Source organism: Ceratocystis lukuohia (genome assembly GCF_044167205.1).
Source record: "Ceratocystis lukuohia strain C4212 chromosome Unknown Supercontig1_pilon, whole genome shotgun sequence".
In the NCBI taxonomy this organism is placed as follows: Eukaryota; Fungi; Ascomycota; class Sordariomycetes; order Microascales; family Ceratocystidaceae; genus Ceratocystis; species Ceratocystis lukuohia.
In genome coordinates, this window is record NW_027263520.1 from 3,990,440 (window position 1) to 4,008,880 (window position 18,441).

Below are 18,441 nucleotides of genomic sequence, written 5' to 3' on the forward strand. Positions count from 1 at the left end.
GGTCTCGCGGAGTTCCAAGCAGCAGTGATCCGAACAGTGGGCGGCCACCGGCGCTCCCCGAAACTCCAGTAACGCCTATTTCTGCTGTATCTGCTGTGTCAGGACGCTGGAGGTCGAAGCGTAAGACAGTACTGGAGGCGGTGAGTGGGTGGTGGGACTTGAATTTACTCAGCCGCCAAGCAGTGGCACAAAGGCAAAGGCCACACATGAAGGGCTGGATTTAGGGAGGTTCACATGATGAAATATAATGTCAGTAATAATATGGTGTGAGCAGAGGAGGGGAAGAGGAGAGGAGGGAGAAAAGGCGCACCAAAAGCAAATCTAAGTGTAGCCGCTCACAACTAGGCACCACAGTCACTAGAATCATTACAAAGCACTGGAGTGGAGTACAATACACACATACATAGATACATACATAGTTACAGCTACATAGCACCGTTACACTCGCACAAAGACAGTATTTCTGCCCAGTAACACTGCCCGGCTCCAATCAGCCATTCTCAAGCTCCTATTAACTATGAATGTTGTAACTAAAAATTAACCTATTAACCACGATAAAAAAAAACACTGATTTTTTGGCTATCTCTCCATCGCTGTAGCTTTTGTTGTCTTATAAGTCTTGTGTAACCCGTGTAACGTCGTGTAACGTTGGGGAGACAAATAACCACGCAAGAGTGTGAAAGCGATCAAGCCCTGTATTTATAGGGCATAGAGCGCTGAACACTTGTTCCTGTTCAGTAACAAAGTGCAGGCCGTCTCTCAGCCACAGCAGACGGTGGGCTCTTTAGCGGCACTTGTTGCTTCGCCAGAAGAACTAGATATATTAAGAGACCTTGGGTTAGTAGACAGGTCTCTATAGATACAGCACAGCCTTTTCTATTGAAATAAAACTCACCCAACGTTGATGGTCTCCCAGTGGAAGATGAAAGCGCCGATAAACGCGCCGATAAAGATGCAGATGATTATGTAGCCGTTGAAGTACATGGCAAGCCTATAACAGAGAGGTCAGCAACCATGCCCGCGCTCGTGTTTACCCTAGAATAACCCGGGCACTCTATACTGGCAAGGGAGAACTTACAACATGATGATGTACGCCAGCGCAAATTGCATCACGTGCAGCAACGCTCTTGTAGCCTGTTGCCAGACATTGGGCCGGAACGGGGGTACTGTGGGCTGGGAGGCAACGGCAACGGCAGCGGCAGCGGCAGGAGTAGAAGAAGCTCCACAGCCCATGCCGGCCTTGTCGCTGCCGGCACCTTCCGACGTAGCAGAGGCTGCACGGGCACCAGCCCCAACGGCACCGATAGCTGCAGCACCGCCCGTGTAAGCAGCGATGTGCTGCGCAATCAACCAGCGGTCAAACTCCTTGGACGAGCGGCGCAGGAACTCGAGCATAACAACCATCAACACAACACCGATGCAGGACCCGGCAAACATTCCCTTGGAGGTTATGTGCCAGGACTCGGCCAGGAAACAAGCGTCGATAGTGTACCAGTTCCACAACATCTAAACGACAGGGAAGCAAGAAAAGTTAGATTTGGCTTGTCCGAAAGCAAAGAAAGGAAAAAGACAGCAACAAGACATGTTTCTTACGTTTATCTTGCAAGTAGCACCCATATCCATGGCCATGGTTGAGTTTGACGAATCCATGGTCATGGTCATGGCCATGTCCTCGGCCTGCTTGCTAGCAGTACAGGCAGAGCAGGCTTCCTTCATCACATGGGCGGCAGATTCGACAACATGGCGGGCATCAAGATTGGGAGCGCCGGGGAACATGGTGGATAGGGCGGTCTAAACCGTGGGTAATGTCGAGCAAAGACACAGGGTAATGGGTGAAACAGCAGGGACGGGCGACGGGATGCAAGGCCGAAGAGCTCTAGGAACACAGGTCGACAAAACAAAGCTCTACTCAAAAGAAATGATCATCAACAAGATAAACGACTTCAGATGATCTTTCCACTTCCAATCCCCAATTCAGCGGGCCTCTCCTCTTATATACACGAGCAACGGGCGCGGCCAATGTTGTCACGCTCGCAAACCTGCTCAACAGCCCTTTCGCTCCTCCCACCATCGCTATTACAACTACGACCCAAGAACGCCCAGCAACCTTGACGGTCTGGAAACGGCTATCGGGGCCTTCATGCGGCCCTTGTGCTGATTGTTAGCCTTTTTTCTGTTTGGCTTTTTGTTCATGTTATTATGTCCGCATGTGTGTGTACGAATAGAGGACAAGACGCACTAGCCAGGTAAAACTTGCTCATCAGAAGCAAATAAGAGTGAGGCCCTTGTTCCATCCCGATTTATGTCCTTTTTTTTTTCCTTCTCTTTTGTTCTCATTAAACTTTGTGCCAAGGCGCCAGGGAAGCAAGGGAAAATCCACCAGTAAACTAGCCGAAGGTCTGGGAGAGCAGCCGCCTAGACTCGATGGATATGAACATAGACGGGATGGCCAACGTATGCCGTACTATATGCTTGCGTGTGTAGCTGTGTGGGTGTTAGTATTTGCATCTACATGTGCATTTGCAAGTGTCGTCTGCATGTCCCAGTCCAGATGTCTATGTGGCCGTCATCTTCCCTCTACCTCCACCTTCATATTCCCTCCTTATTCTGTCTCTTTTCTCCTCCGCTGAGGCCAAGCTCATTCCAGACAAGACAAGTGAGTCACTTATCGCAAAAGGAGGAGAGAGATCTATCTAGGCCTCGAAAGCTCAAGGGAGAACACCACATTGTCGTGATAAGCCAACCAAGACCAAGGCAGGGCCAAGAGAGCACCTCGCACTCAAGCACTCACATATTCCAACATGACATACCACCTGATCAACAGCCAATGTAAACCTCAAACATCACCCGTTTCTATAGTCTTCTTGTCGAGGGCTTGGCACCTGCTCTTCCTTCTCCTTGCCAAGTTTTACTCAGTATGTGCTCGACCCCTCCTTTCACAACGGCATCGAGAACGTTTGAGCAAGTTTCCGCTGCAGCAACCGCACCATAAAGGCCCGTGACGAGGGTCCATGTCACCACGGCAGACTTAGAAATAAAATGGAAAATTGAAGACAAGATGGAAGGGGAAAAAAAAAAAAAGAGAAAAAAGTATCCACCGTCCATAGCCGTGGTCAAGCCATCGTGAGTACTGTGCATCCTGTGGGGGTCTTCGTCGAAGGAATAATAGAATAATAATGACAATACAATGTGCAACAATTTCAGTAACAGCATAACACGGCACTTCCTGTCGTCGTCAATTCTTATTCATCCTTGAAAATACAACAATCAACATCAAGGGCATAAGAATGAGCAGCAACACCCATCATAGGCATATAAACATGTATGCAAACCAGCCAACAGTACAAGAAGCGAAAAAACGCCTTATGAGAACAAACAAGACAAACAGCAGACATTCCGACTGCATATCCCATCATGATAAGAAAAAAGAGGAAAGAAAACAAAAAGGACAGCAAATCCACTCCTTGATAGCTATTCCTTGGTTCAGCCGCAGTCTATAATGTAAAAGGCGACCAGGTCCAAGAGAGGAGAATCGGCGGGGGGGGGGGGGGAGGGCAAGCAACGGCCCGCAGTCTGAGTCTGGAGAAGCAGGAAAAAGAAACGAAAACGAAAAGGGCGAGGGGAGATTATCCTCCCAGTCAAGAACAGCCCCAACACTAACAACATTCCAAGAAAAAAAAGAAAAGAAAAACACATGCTCAAAAGGCGCACATATACGCGTCTCCGTCCTCTTCTGCTTGGCCGTCGTCTCGTCCTCACTTCTCAAGCGAAGGCCCCAACCAGCGACATCAGCATCGCCCCCGCCACTACCGCAATATATGCATTTCTCCGTCTCGTGCCGTTCAGCGTTTCGTAGCTCTTCTCCGACAAGAAGTCCTCCGCTAGCAGCTGCACCAGTCCTGCAAACAGCAGCAAGCCTGCCGATATGGCGTTCATCACGCCCACCATTAGCAAGCCTGTCTGGCTCTGTGGATCGTACAGCCCATGGACTAGCAGCCCAATGGCCTGGCCAATCGGAGTCGTCGCTCCAAATGCCAGCACCATGAGCCACGGCTGCGGCGATCGCTTTGGGAAGTGAAGTGCTGCGATGCGGCTACCCAGCGCTAGGCCCTCGAAGCACTGGTGGAAGCTAATGGCTATCAGAAACACGACAAACGCTGGGCCCGTGGCCACGGAGATAGCCATGCCGATAAAGATGCTGTGAAATAGAATTCCAGCTTCCAGCAACACGCACTGCAGGAATCTCCGCCTTTGCTCGGCCAATACGCTCTCCGGTACGTCTTGAATATCCAGCTCCGATCCAAAGTCATGCGACCCAGATGCGCTTGCCTGGACTTCTGTCGCCAACGGGTCGTCCATCTCATCAACATCGTAGTCCGAGTCTTCGTCGGTAAAATGCTGGCCTAGCTTGCCGCCACTGTTCGACGACATCAGCGTTGGTATGGAGCTGGGTAGCGGCGACACGCCGGATACAAGGCTCTCTGTTACTTCAGCATCATCACGTGACGCATTGCCCGAATGTCGATCATGCACTCGAGAGCCTTGGCTGCCATGCCCGCTTCCCTCAATTTTATTGTACTGGTCGTCAGGATCGTTCCATTCGCCGTGGCTGTGGGAGTGGGAGTGCCCGGCACCTCTGGTCGCTAGATACATTTCCACTGAGACTATCACCAACGCGGAGCACATGGCAATGAAGCCAGGCAGCGGCGGGTAGCCCTCATTAAACAAGTATGGCAAGCACGGATCATTGAGTGAGCTGAAGGCCGTGGGAAGAAGGTGTACGAAGCCGGTAGCAAGGAGGACTCCAGTTCCAAAGTGCTGACATAGGAAGATGATTCGGCTTTGTAACGAGTTGGGTGTCGATTTCGCCGAGGATATTCGTCGAGAAAATAATGGGAACGCACACGCTGCAAGTGATGACAATGAGTCAGGGTTAGATTCGAAGGACAAGAAATAAAGAGGCAAACAAAGGATGCAAAGAGCGCATGCCGGGTCGTAAGACATTTGCCCACCCAGGGCTCGTTAATTAGACTTACCCAGCGTGCTCACAAACAAGATTAAAGCCAACGCCGCAAGATGCAAAGGCGTATTATATGTTCCCCGGTCGCCGCTCCCACATTGTGGCTTCCTCTTTGTAGCGCCAAAATCTCGGCGCTCGAGTTCAGCTAAGAGGACTTCGGTTGATACCAAGGACCATGAAGGATCTGTAGAGTGAGCAATTCAGCCCTTAAGTTAGTTACCGCAGCATTATGGCACGTATAGTACAGGTAAACAAGCATAAATAAAGCCACCAAATCACAGCAGTGGCAGCCATGGGCAGGAATAAACGTGTGCGCAAGCGCTAGCTCCAAAAACACCAGCAATTATTCACACAAGTAGAAAAAGGCCAACAGCAACAGCACTCCCCCGGCCCATGCGTCTCTCCGTTAACAAGCCACCGCAAGAGCACATAATTTAGGGGGGGGGGAGGGGGGACAAGAAAGTGACATTCCCGACAGTTGGTTGAATAACGTACCTGACGCCATTGTATGTTAATGGGGGGGGTATAAAGAACTGCAAACTGGGAGGCTCGCGATGATCCGGTCCCTGGAGTTTTCCTGGTCTAGTCGGTTCGGTGGGTTGCTCGGTCAGATCGGATGGCAGGTTCGGATAGTCCAAAAAGATTGTGATGGAGAAATCGATAAATCAGAAGAGAGAATGTCAAACAAAACCCGCGCAGCCACCGACAAACTTCCAGACAGGCTGCAAAATCGATGCCTGGAATCAATGCTATGATGCAGGTTAAGGGGGTGGCTTATGTACTGAATAGGGCCACATAAAAAGAGCAAAGAATCTAAACCACAAAGACAGTGAGAATCGCCCGTTGTTCTAGTGTTTGATTCCCAGCCCTGCTGAATGAGTGCAAAGCTAGATTAAAATAGGAAAAAAATAAGAGGAAAAGGCGAAAAATGACAAAAACATAGACATATCAACAGCTAGTGTCAATGAGTTTGCAAAATGAAAAGAGAAGAGAAGAGAGTGTAGCTAGCTGGTAAAATGGGTTGTGATGACGACAATGGCAGGCTCGAGTTAGGGTTAGCTAGCCCATGAAGAGCAAAAGGGTAAAAAGGCAGCCAGGTCAAAAGGGTTCTCATCCAGCCCAAGTCAATGTAATGTATAGCACTTCATGTACAAATGTCGTGGTATAAAACATTGCAGATACATAAGGCATTCGCCCGAATTTCCCCTCTTCCTGTCCTTTTATTCACCCTCTGCTCCATCCTGAATATCACTCTGAATTGCCTTGCCAAGAAAAAAGTCTCGTGCCTCAATCTTCTTGCATTTCCTCGCGCGGCTTGCGCTGACCTTGGTATATAACTAGGATGGATGGTCTAGTGCTACAACCCGGGAATTCCCTTCTCTTGCATCTTTTTCTCCCTCTCTCGGCCTAGCGACCAACGGTAGTGCTTCTCTTTTCTAATGTCTTGGCCTTGGCCTTCACTCTAGCTGCATCTTCGAAACATGCTGCCTTGACCTTGCTTACGCATTGTACCGTACTTTTCCACGGGACATCTGCCACTAACCCTAACTTTGGCTATCAAATCAAATTGTACATGCGCGTTCTTGTTCTGATCGTCATATCATGCTTGCAAACAATTAGTTCAAGAATAGTAATCATAACCCCTCCCCTCTATTGCAAATCTTCTTGGAGTTGGATTGTGTGCCCGTGCTTCTTTGAAATAAACACCCAAGTCATCCCAGTCCCAGTCTGGCAAGAGAAACAGCCTGGAGCAAGCGTCACTAAATCATAAATCATCCTCCACCTCCATGGTCTCTCCGCCTTCCGCCTGAGACGCCACGTCGTTCTTTTTCGGCATTGTGGCTTCCTTGTCAATCAGTTGTCTTGACACTGATACAATGTTGTCCTCAATAAGCTTCTGGCCCACATCTTCCATGTGCTTCTTGGGATCTAGTTTACCAACATAACGGGTCTTCAGCTGGTCCTTAGTGAGCTCCGTCTCCTCTTTCACCCGCTTTTCGTAGCCATCAGATAGCGCCACCAATCGTTGCATGCGCTCCTTGTTCTTGCTGGCTTCCGCGTGGAAGTCGTCCATCTCTAGCGCCTCCGTCCAGACGTGCTTGTGCAAGTTCATAAGCATATTCTCTTCGAGTGTCGTCTTGCGGTAGTCAATTGCAATCGAGTAGTAGTGTCGGTTAAGGCCATGGATCAGGGCCTGGATCGACGGCTTGTTGAGGTGCCCTAGATTGCTGGTGCTCTGGCGGGGCTCCTGTCCCAGCATCAGGGACTGGGGGTTGATCAATCTGAACGCATCAATGACAACTTTGCCCTTGACGGACTGAATAGGGTCAATGACGACTGCGACTGCGCGGGGCGTCAGCTGCTCAAAGGACTGCTGTGTCTGGATGTCAACTGACGAAAGCCAGCAGCCAAAGCCGGGATGCGAATGGTACCAACCGACAACCGTCTCGGGTCTAATAAAAGAAAAAAAGCGCAAGTGTTAGTTCAAAGTACGCTCCCGCGCCTTTGTCTACCTGTTTAGCTAGGCTGTTCTAAGCTTACCTGCCAGTCTGTTTCAACATTTCCATCATCTTGGTCTGGAAAATAGGGTCCACGGCCTCAACGCTGACACTGGTGCCGCTCTGAGGCATAGCAAAAACATCCACAACACGGACGGTGAAGTCATCCACAAACTCTCCAAGCATGAGGCCCATGACTTCCATGGGAACACCTGCTCGGCCGTGGCGAAGCATCTTCAGTAGGGCAAGTGATGAAATATGGACCGTTTCCGAATTGTCAATAAGGGCGGCGTTATCCTGTATACAATTGGTTGTCAGAGTACGATATTTTTTTGGTCCGTGTCATGCTGTGCCTCGCTTTTCGCACAAGGCAGATAGGAAAAGAAGCATTGCAATGAGGCTGGTTCGGTATCGCGACTTACGCTGGGCTGCTGTCCAAAGGACATGCCGCTATGGTTAAGTAGTGACCTAAAGCGCTCCATCCTGCTATTTACTAAGACTTGATAGGCAATAAAGGTCAGGAGAGTAGTAATTGAAAGAGCGAGAAACGCAAAAAGAAAGACGGGAAGAGTATGCAGCCCGTTTGTTCGTTGGTATTTTGGTGTCAAGAAAGCACTGATAGAAGAAGGTAAAGCCGTGGACGATGACGTTTGGAATTGGAAACTGGTATCTGCGAAAAGGCAAGGCCAAAAACAAGCTTCCATAGGTTGACGCCAACCTCAGCAGCCTGGCCGTGTAGCCACAATAGCTCTGGTACGCCACAGGCTGTAGCTTCAGCCTCAACATTGCCCCACATCACGTGCATAGTTGTTCTAGGGTTTGCCTACTTGGCGCTCAACGTATGACGCGTGCTTGTATGTAGTCGTCCCCTTCAGCCACGCGGCTTATCATTGGCCAACGCCCTGGATAAGGGTCTTGTTTGGTTTGGTAGACCCACATTTTGCTCGTCTCTAACATGGCTTAGTACTAGTTGATACTAGCTATTACAAGCGTGATAAAGCCTGGGTCCAGCCGCAAGCGCAAGGCAGAGCGACCAAATTGACTTTTATTCAGGATCCTTGCAGAGCGAGCGTTGGTTGCTTCCGCATTTCCACTCTTTGAACACACCAGGCACATTATATCAATGCTATTTTTGCACTGAGAATCACTTCTGTTCCCCTCTCTCCCCCACCCTCCCCCATTGTCGCTCTTCTGTCTTGACCTTTTGCCTAGTTTTATATCTTATATCTCGTCCACTATTCTTTAGCGACCCATCTTGTTCTTGCCATCAAACTTCCCGTCGATAATTTAGTACCTCTCCAAAGAATCAGTCTTGCTTTGCCTGAGAATAAACTTGCGTCTCTTCTTTTAAAGACTTTGCGAGGACGCTCTTATCGATATTGACCTCAACACTCTCCCCCGTATTGCTGCGGTTTATACAATAGCCTTCCGGGACTCTCTCCACACTTTGAACCCTCCCGGATCTTCCTCCACACACAGCCGGCACAATGTCTGGTTCTGGTGCTTCCGGCTCCATTTCCGAAACGCTGGGTGGCCAGCTGACATCAATCGCGCTCAACCAGACCCCTAAGAAGGTGGCGTATTTCTACGACTCAGATATTGGTAACTATGCCTATGTTACTGGGCATCCCATGAAGCCGCATCGCATCAGGCTAGCGCACAGTCTTATTATGCACTATGAGCTCTACAAGTACATGGAAATATACGTAAGTCTCTGTTCAAGCCGCATTAATATCCTGAAAGCCATGCGACCCTTCTCTAACCAGCTACCAACAGCGCGCGAAGCCTGCCACCAGAGGCGAGATGACACAATTCCACACCGACGAGTACATCGATTTTCTGCAAAAAGTGACTCCTGATAACATGGACGCCTTCCAAAAGGAACAGGGGAAGTACAATGTTGGTGATGATTGCCCTGTTTTCGATGGTCTTTTCGAGTTTTGCGGTATCAGTGCCGGCGGCAGTATGGAGGGTGCTGCTAGACTTAACCGGCAAAAGTGTGATGTTGCAGTCAACTGGGCCGGAGGTCTTCACCACGCGAAAAAGAGCGAAGCCTCCGGATTTTGCTATGTGAATGGTGAGTAGGCCTTATTTCTTTTTCCATCCGCCCAAGCATACGAGGTATGAGCTAACCGCTTTCCATAATCGCAGACATTGTCCTCGGCATTCTTGAGCTTCTCCGTTTCAAAAAGCGCGTTCTTTATATCGATATCGATGTACACCACGGTGACGGTGTCGAAGAAGCCTTCTACACAACAGATAGAGTCATGACAGTGTCCTTCCACAAATACGGAGAGTACTTCCCTGGTACTGGGGAGCTCCGCGATATCGGTATTGGCCAAGGCAAGCACTATGCTGTCAACTTTCCGCTGCGGGATGGCATCAACGACGTCACCTATAAATCTGTTTTCGAGCCTGTTATTTCACATGTCATGGAGTTTTTCCAACCTGAGGCCGTGGTCCTACAGTGTGGTGGTGATAGTCTTTCTGGGGACAGACTGGGCTGCTTCAATTTAAGCATGCGAGGCCACGCGAACTGCGTCAACTTTGTCAAGAGTTTCAACAAGCCTACGATGATGCTGGGTGGCGGTGGCTATACTATGCGAAACGTTGCGCGCACGTGGGCCTTTGAGACTGGAGTCATGGTTGGCAAGGAAATGAACAATACCATGCCGTACAACGAATACTACGAATATTACGGTCCCGACTATGAGTTAGATGTGCGTCCCTCCAACATGGACAACGCTAACAGCCCCGAGTATCTCGACAAAATCAAGGCTGCGGTCATTGACAACCTACGACATACTGCCCCCGCACCCTCTGTGCAAATGCAGGATGTGCCCCGCCAGCCTCTTGGCGGAATGACTGACGAGGAAGAGGCCGAGCTTGACGATTTGAACGAAGACTTGCATAAAGATTCCCGTATGACCCAGCGCGAGTGGGAGAAAAAAGTCGCAAATGAGGCTGAGTTTGAGCCTGATAGCGAAGACGAAGAAATGGCCCACAGCATTGGTGGTCCTCGTCCTGCCGCTCCAAAGCGTACATTCAATGACTACCGCAATGATGAAATGGAGGTTGATAGCGGCAACGCCACTCCCGCCAATGGCCCCGATAGTGACAAGTCCCCCAAGAAGGCTTCCTTGGAGACTACGGGAACCTCCAATGAAGATGTTGACATGGACAGGGAAGTCCCGGAGGAGCCATCGCCTAATGAAAAGGGGTCCAAGGGTTCTAGCCCCACCAAAGAAACAGCTGGAAAGGAAGAGAGTCCTAAAGAGTCTAGGAAGCAAGAAGAAAGGCTTCCTGAACCTGAGAAGTCACATATCCCCGAGAAATCAACCGAGGTCTCGAATGAAAAGCTTGTTGTCGATGCCGATGGTGATATTGGCATGGCTGATACGGAAGCCCCAGAAGTCAAGAAAGAAGAAGTAGAGCCGGCTGTGATTACAGAAACTGAAACAAACAAGCCTAACTCTGGCGATGTCACAACGACTAAGGCATCTACAGCTGAAACTGCTGTAGTCAAATCTGCCACTACAGATGCCTCTACTGAAGTTGCTGCCAAGGAACCTGCTAATCCTGCACCTGAAGTAGCCAAGGAGCCTGGCTCTGTTGCTGAGGAAAAGGCAAGTGCGGGACAAGTAACTAAGGATCCTGAATCTGAGACGAAAAAGCCTTCAGTGAGCGAAGAGACGACCAAAGAGAAGGATGGCGTGGAAAAGGAGTCCAGGAAGGAGAACGAGGAGAAAAAGGAGGAAGCAAAGCTTTCGACCGTTGAAAAGAAGGAGGCTACGCCCCAGCCCGCGGCTATACCCAAGGCTTCTGAAACCGGTGCTGAGATCGTTACCGGCACGGAATCAGCTGCTGAGTCGAAGGGAGCGCTGCCAGCACCAGCCGAGGACAAGGAAAAGCCTGCTACTGCCCAGGAGACTACCAACGCCTCCACTGCCGCCGATAAGGACCAAGCAGCGTAGTAAGATTTTCGTGTAACTTTGTGCACTTTCGTTACGGCACTGTGGATCTTCTTGTCTTCTCATGTCTCCATGGGAAAGTGAGTGAGATGATCTACTGACAATAAATGTTTTTGTGTATATCCACACCCGGTCTTTGTTATGGCTGGGAAAGCCGATTCTTTTTGGGTCTGTTTTGGGGCGTATGGAGCGGTTTTCCCGTGTTTGTGAGTTTCTATGCTGCTTATTTTATTTGCTTTAATCTTGCCTACTGCCCGGAGAGATGAATAGGTTGCTTTATCTAAGGCATTAGGTACTGTTGAATACATTATATGAAAGGCCAATCAATCCATGTGTTATTATGATGTGAATTCTGCGATTATTTGTTGACAAAAATGAAAGAAAGCCGGCCCAGAAATGTTATCAGGCAAAGAAGCAGCGCATCACAGGACCTGGTGGACAAGATGAAGTGAATCCTAAACAGCCATGGGAAGCTAGCCCGAGTGCTGCAAAATCCTAGGACATTTAGGCGTGGAAAGTAGCGAGCTAGCGGATAATCGAGCAAAGTTGGGGCGCTGAGGAACGACAGCAACCACGCAGGAGCATGGAGAAATCGACTACGCCTCGACTATGAGGAGTGGTGGAAGGCAGAAAGTATACCATCCCTTTGGGGCTAGTGTCCCCTCTTAACCCTCTTCTGTGCTTCCCGATACAAATACTTCACTAGAACGGAGCCAGACCATGTAGTAGCGGCTAGGTCTGATGATGGAGGCTTCGATAAGTACCACAAACAATGGGAACACACTTACTCAATCGGGTGCAAGGCCATGGAGCCAAATGTTTACGGGCAGGCTTCTGGAAGACACGAAAGCAAAGAGTCATGTTTCTGGTATGCTGCGCCGCAGCCTCGGATTCATTCAGAAGAAACAATAGCTGGAGCTGGTTCTGCAAGATCGGAGGAAGATGCCGAGGGGCACCAGTCACAGCAAAATGTTGCAACAGTCATGCCTATGGAAGGAAAAGACCGCTGTACTCAGCCAGACCTTATCCCCCGCGCCGATAGCCAGCGGCCTTGTAGCCTGATTTTCACGCAGCCACCGCAGGCGAAAAGCGCCAGATAGCCAATATTGGAAACCGGCAGGCAGGTATGCCGCCCTAGGGCTAAGTTGGATAGAGAGACCTCCTGGCTCCAAAGCCGAGCCCTAAAAAGTTATAAGAGATACTAGGAGCTCATGTGTACCTTTTATTTCTGACTGCCTCCTGAGAGTTCCCCTAGAAGATGACACATTGCCGTATTGCTACAAAACAACAGCAGGTTAGCATGCAAACAAGCAGCCAGTTTTATCAAGCGATTCTTACGGACGTTACATATATTTACGTTAAAGGTCTTTTATTAGCTTATTAAAACTTTATCTTAGTCTTACGACAGGATAGCAGGCCCAGCGTTGTTTGGTCTTGGTCATTACAATGATAAACATTGACTTCACTCAAGCTCAGTAGCTTAGGTGCAGATCGATCACAGGGCTTGACTATATATTAGCGGGAGAAGCCCGATTGGCCCACTCTTTTACTGCCAAAGGCGGTGAGGAGAGCGAAAGCCAAAGGTAAACATCGGACTACGCAAAAAGAAATCGCTATGGAAGACATACAACACTGGGGATTCCCACGTGGTCACCCACCGTAGTACTAATCCAGCGCTTGGTAGGTTAACTAGAGGAGAGCAGACGGGATCCGGTGCTTTCTACAAGCTATGGTCGTATGTCCTTGTGTTGACTGCTGCTCTCGTCATATTTGTATGTACCCATCCTAATCCACTTGTTGATGTGAAAGAAAACTGTACAATTACTAATATTCCTAGCAATCAGGCCCCACTATTGCAAATCCCCACCCCACAACTCCCAAGCCAAGTGTTAATTTAATCGTCGCCCTAACTCCTCCTCCTTTATATCTCGCCATAGAGAAACCACCCACCACAAGCAACTATACAAAAGAGACAACGGCTACAAAGGCCTGTCAGGCCATGACAATCCTTGCAACGGCAGAGCCTACAATGACGACAGCTGAAAAAGCGGCTACCACAAAACCGCCTAAAGCTACAGGAACGCAAGACGTCGGGCTCCAGAGGGCAGCCAACCCTGTCCCGGTCAAACGAAAAATCATCATGGCCTACCACAAACGCAAAGAAACAGCCACTCAGATGCCTGCTACAACCATACGATGGTTTGAACCGACCTCAAAATCATCCGAGTCGGATAAGAAGTTCAGAGAACCCATACGGGGTTACCTCAATGCGATGGAAAGGGAAGCGGAAACTGCTTTGGACAAGTTTCCCATCCTAAAGAATCCGAGAACTAGCACCACCACCGAGTGGAAAGAAAGACGAGTAACTTATTGGGCAAATATAGACGGCGGTGGAGTTGACGTCTAGTCAGCCTTCGGAGGGGATATTAACCTGATGAACCCAAGAGAATATCGGAGGGTTCGCAAGTTAGAAACAAATCCCCAACGTCGACATCCCTGGCCCAACCTTGGGAGGAAGCCGCAGACTGCAAGAAAGTCTCGACACACCAGAAGTCCAAGCATTAGCATTTTAGTATGCGTCCAGCCAGGACGCGAGATACGAAAGACAACAACTACCAAAACGGATGCCAGTACAAGGTATCCATCATGTCAACTATTGATAGGCCCTATGTGGCTAGGAGATTTGCCTTTCCTTGCTCTTAGGAGTACCAACGACAAGCACTACAACAACGTTGCTATAGAAAATGGTCATACATGCCAACAACTATTTCAACAGGCAAGCAACAGTCTAGAAGAAAACATAGCTATTTCCTTTCACCAAGGCCAAATCACTGTGCTAGGAGCAAATCTAGTCAGCTGAAGCATAGTCCAACCTAATCCAGAAAACGTTTTTATATATTGAACGCGCCGTAGTACAGACTAATTGCCCTGCATGGGACTTGGAACCAAGCCATGTATCTGGTCAAAAGACAGTGCTTTTGATAGGGTAAATGATGCATATATTTAATTTTATGAGTAAGAAAAAGTAGGGTCAATACAATTCATTTGGGAGAATGGAGGGACAATTCGATTCTAGGTCTACTGTGTTACTTTGGAAGATTTATAAAAGATGGTCTACGGGCGGATAGGGGAAAGGAAATATGCTACTTTATAGGATATCCTAAGTTTTTTCACAATGTAGACAGAGTCCCAAAGACGGCCCAGGCCCTCTAGACAAAGACAGTAGGCCCTAGAGGAAGTGAGTCTCAAAGGCGAAATCAAGGCACTTCTGGCTCGAAAGCCCTAGCATGAAGCATGGCCATATCGCTTAGAAAGTATGGAGATCCCGTCCGATATCCTCCAGCTAGCCTGCGATGCTCTAGGCTAGTATCATGGCGAATGGCTAAGTTGCAGTTCCCAGTGTTATTTTGCTTTATCACGACACCGTACTAGCAGATTATTATATCGCAGTTCTTACATGAACTTTGATATATTCAACGCCTACTGGAATTGCCAAGATCAAACGGTGCCTAATGATATGAAGTTTCGGCAAAGCTAGACACAGAGCTCGGAGGAGAGTCAAGCAAGCCTATCACGCTCCTTCATCTGTGGCTGCTCCGCCAGGCACTTGCAGCATCTATCTTCTACAAGAAGCCTTCTCATAAACTCCGCCATCAGCCCCGTAGCGTTGCCTAGTCATTTCTATAGGCGACCCAAGTTCCTTGACTTTTCGCGGACCGATGTCGTATGGTCTCGGCCAGTTCAGCGCTCCACCGATGTTTTTTTTCTTTCGGCGCTTGTTATCCAACATATAATGTCCGATAAACGCCGTATATACCCAATATACGACCATAGCCTGTGGAAAATACGGGGTCCCGTCTGCTCCCCCTTAGTCAAGCCACAGAGCGCCGAACCAGTAGTATGGTGGGTGACCACATGCGAATCCTCGGTGTTGTATGTCGCGATACTTTTTGCTCCCATGTACTTTTTCAGGGAATGCCTTACAATTTGTGCTACCTCCCTTTTTGTTAACATACGACCATAGCTTGTAGAAAGCACGGGATCCCGTCCGCTCTCCCCTAGTTAACCTACAAAGCGCTGGATCAGTACTACGGTGGGTGACCACGTGGGAATCCCCAGTGTTGTATGTCTTTTTGCCTATATTAAAGCCTGGCAATTCGTCATGGGCCGCTTTCTCTGAGGTTAGTGCATATTTTGATGTTGTAAATATGAAATCCAAGTCGATATCGTAGGACTTGCAAAATCATGTGGCTTTGAATAAGAGACTCCATATTCCAATCCACTCTGGGACTGCAATATCCACAGTCACGCCTCGCAATTTGACATACTATTAGGAGCAAGTCCTCTTGCTCTTAGAACAGTTCTGAACGATCCATGGGTGTTTGAGAACCAGACTTAGTGGTAGTCGTTTTTCAGGGTCGATAACAAGTAGCTAATGTCAAATTAATGTTCTAGCTCGTGTCTCGCCAAGATCTGAGTAAGAAACTTACTTTTTGGATTATATCTTTTGCTTCGTCGCTAACAAACGATGGAATTTTCATGTCTGCTACTGCAATCCTCTGGCGTGTCATATAAAGGTCGTCTTTAAATGGAGGTTTTCCCACTAGAAGCTCATAAGCTAAGACTCCGAGAGACCAGATATCAACCTTCACATCATGGCTATAATCTGAAATCTGAGGGTCAACCATCTCGGGCGGCAGGTAGTCAAGCGTACCACAAAATGTCGACCGTTTTTTGCCAGGTGAATGCACGCTCCAGCCAAAGTCGGATACCTTTATTTCGCCATGCATACCAATCAGAATATTCTCAGGTTTGATATCACGGTGAATTACGTTTTTGCGGTGCAAATACTGCAAAGCACTTGCTGTTTGTGCAATGAATTGCGCAGTTTTCAGCTCGGGGAACCGACCTTGCTTGCGCAGATGCTTGTGCAGTTCCCCTTTAGCAGCAAATTCTAAGATGAGCACGATACGTCTGCTGTCATGAAAGTAGCCATATAGTTTTAGGATGTTCGGATGATATAGGCGGGTTTGGATCTCGATTTCACGCTGTGTCTGTTTTTCGGCGCGGTTGTTGTGTAGTTCGTTCTTGTGCAAGACTTTCAAAGCACAGATAAAACCACGCTCACGCTCCCGAGCCAGATACACACGACCAAGATTGCCTTTTCCCAGTGGCCTGCCAATCTCAAACATGCCCAAATGCATCGTTTGCAGAACGGGTTGTTTGACAATACTTGCCGGTTTATGCTTCAGGCGGTCATCTTCTAATAGTACATCGATGTCCGGACAAGACCTTAGGTGTCTTGGTGATGATGCTACCGTTCGAGCCCTTGGTGAAAGCGGTACTATTTGGCTGGGGTTCGTACGGGACAGTCTGGAGTTTGACTGATTCTTTGTTTCAAGATGTCGCGTTGCAAGAACCTAGGAATTGCAAGAGATTAGCAATGCTATAATGAGACAGCCGTTCATCTTGTCCAATCTGACCAATGAGTACCTGTCTTGGCCACTGAATCTCGTCGTCACTTCTCTTAAAAGTAGACATGTTCTCCAGGCTAGCTTCCATGGTAGAAGCCATCCTTGCCAAAGTCTAGCTGCTGAACGATCGTATTCACAACACCAATGGTATTAATTCCAGCATGTTCGTATGGCCTTACATCTTACAGGGTGTTGCTTGGCAACGGACGTAATACTGATGCCATATGTCACACGAAGCTGTAAGATGGTGTCTAAGCCACGTGATTTTCCCATCAGCCAGGCAACTTCACTTGGTACGGTGTTATCTGCTCGAAAACATACTGTGGCATGCAGTCACGCCCAACCCGTTCCATTTCCTACCAAATGCGGGCGTTGCAGTCATCCCACCACGAATCTAGGCGTAGTTGCCTGATTAGAGTTATTCGGAAAACCCCACCAAGAGCACACAATTTCAAATAATCGCCATTGGAATTCTTAACATCTTCCCACTGTTATTTCGCAGAAATACGCGAAAATCACACATCAAACAACACTGTATTGTGCTGTATTTTTTCAACTCTACTTGAACTTGAATACATTTAACGTCTACGGGAATCGCTGATGTCAAACGACACTTTTCAACTCCACCTTACGAGATCCTAAACGATATAAACCATCTTAAATGCAGGACTTAACGACATACGACCATAGCTAATGGAGAATACGGGGTCCCGTCTGCTCCCCCCGAGTCAAGCCATTAAGCGCCGGATCAGTAGTACGGTGGGTGACCACGTGCGAATACCTGGTGTTGTATGTATTGTCATTACTTTTTCGTATGTCAGTATACATTTTGCCCGTACTATTTTTGCCTCTCGTCAAGTGGACCTCGCTATACTGTTACACATTGTAGTACAAAGTCGGTCAATAACGATCAACACGTGGTAGATTTTATGGTCAAAGCTATGCAGTGACTACTAAGAAATTATTTTGAGGCGAACTAGAGGACTGACGGTCTGGCAGAAGATGTAGCCGCAAAGGCGGTAGTAGAGACACTAGATATCAGCTCACAACGATGCCAAAAATATGTATAACCTCATATACCGACTATATTCCATCACCACCCTCTCTCCTCTCGTAGCTAGCCCTAGCTAGACTATGTAAACAGTTTTCTCGCTGTGAAGCCCAAGATGTACCTAATAATATTAAAGTTCATGTATCTCTAACGGTTCGACAAACAGTAAGGGTATATCGCAAAATATAAAGCAAGCATAATGTTAAGCAAGTAAAAATATGGAGTGATTGAGCAAGTTGTTTACACATAACAACGTACACGACGAAATACAAAGCAACGCAAGGCAGAAGAAAAACACGATCCATTTCCAATTCGATTTACAGCAAAAGAAAAAGCAGATGAATGTAGCAAAGAGTCCCTTCCTCAGGATTTCAACATTTTGTCTCTTCAGACAATTGCAATAATACCAAAATGATGTACGAGAAAT

The 18,441-nt window shown here is 48.2% G+C and overlaps 4 protein-coding genes across 4 annotated transcripts; all 4 read right to left on the reverse strand.

The window, feature by feature from the left end:
• Window positions 1-759: 759 nt before the first annotated feature.
• Window positions 760-1,776, reverse strand: HOO65_011006 (Copper transport protein ctr4; the record flags this gene model as incomplete). Its single annotated transcript, XM_071006027.1, has 4 exons — window positions 760-814; window positions 896-991; window positions 1,079-1,506; window positions 1,594-1,776. The coding sequence occupies 4 exons, from the start codon at window positions 1,774-1,776 to the stop codon at window positions 760-762; spliced, it is 762 nt and encodes a 253-aa protein (XP_070862828.1).
• A 1,986-nt stretch (window positions 1,777-3,762) lies between these two features.
• HOO65_011007 (zip family zinc transporter) lies at window positions 3,763-4,653 on the reverse strand (the record flags this gene model as incomplete). Its single annotated transcript, XM_070999853.1, has 1 exon — window positions 3,763-4,653. The coding sequence occupies one exon, from the start codon at window positions 4,651-4,653 to the stop codon at window positions 3,763-3,765; it is 891 nt and encodes a 296-aa protein (XP_070862829.1).
• Window positions 4,654-6,785: 2,132 nt separating this feature from the next.
• HOO65_011008 (26S proteasome regulatory subunit rpn11) lies at window positions 6,786-8,000 on the reverse strand (the record flags this gene model as incomplete). Its single annotated transcript, XM_071005925.1, has 3 exons — window positions 6,786-7,473; window positions 7,562-7,815; window positions 7,941-8,000. 3 exons carry the CDS (start codon window positions 7,998-8,000, stop codon window positions 6,786-6,788), a joined length of 1,002 nt encoding a protein of 333 aa, XP_070862830.1.
• Window positions 8,001-15,819: 7,819 nt separating this feature from the next.
• Window positions 15,820-17,063, reverse strand: HOO65_011009 (Serine/threonine-protein kinase ark1; the record flags this gene model as incomplete). Its single annotated transcript, XM_071005913.1, has 3 exons — window positions 15,820-15,921; window positions 15,980-16,909; window positions 16,983-17,063. The coding sequence occupies 3 exons, from the start codon at window positions 17,061-17,063 to the stop codon at window positions 15,820-15,822; spliced, it is 1,113 nt and encodes a 370-aa protein (XP_070862831.1).
• Between the last annotated feature and the right edge of the window lie 1,378 nt (window positions 17,064-18,441).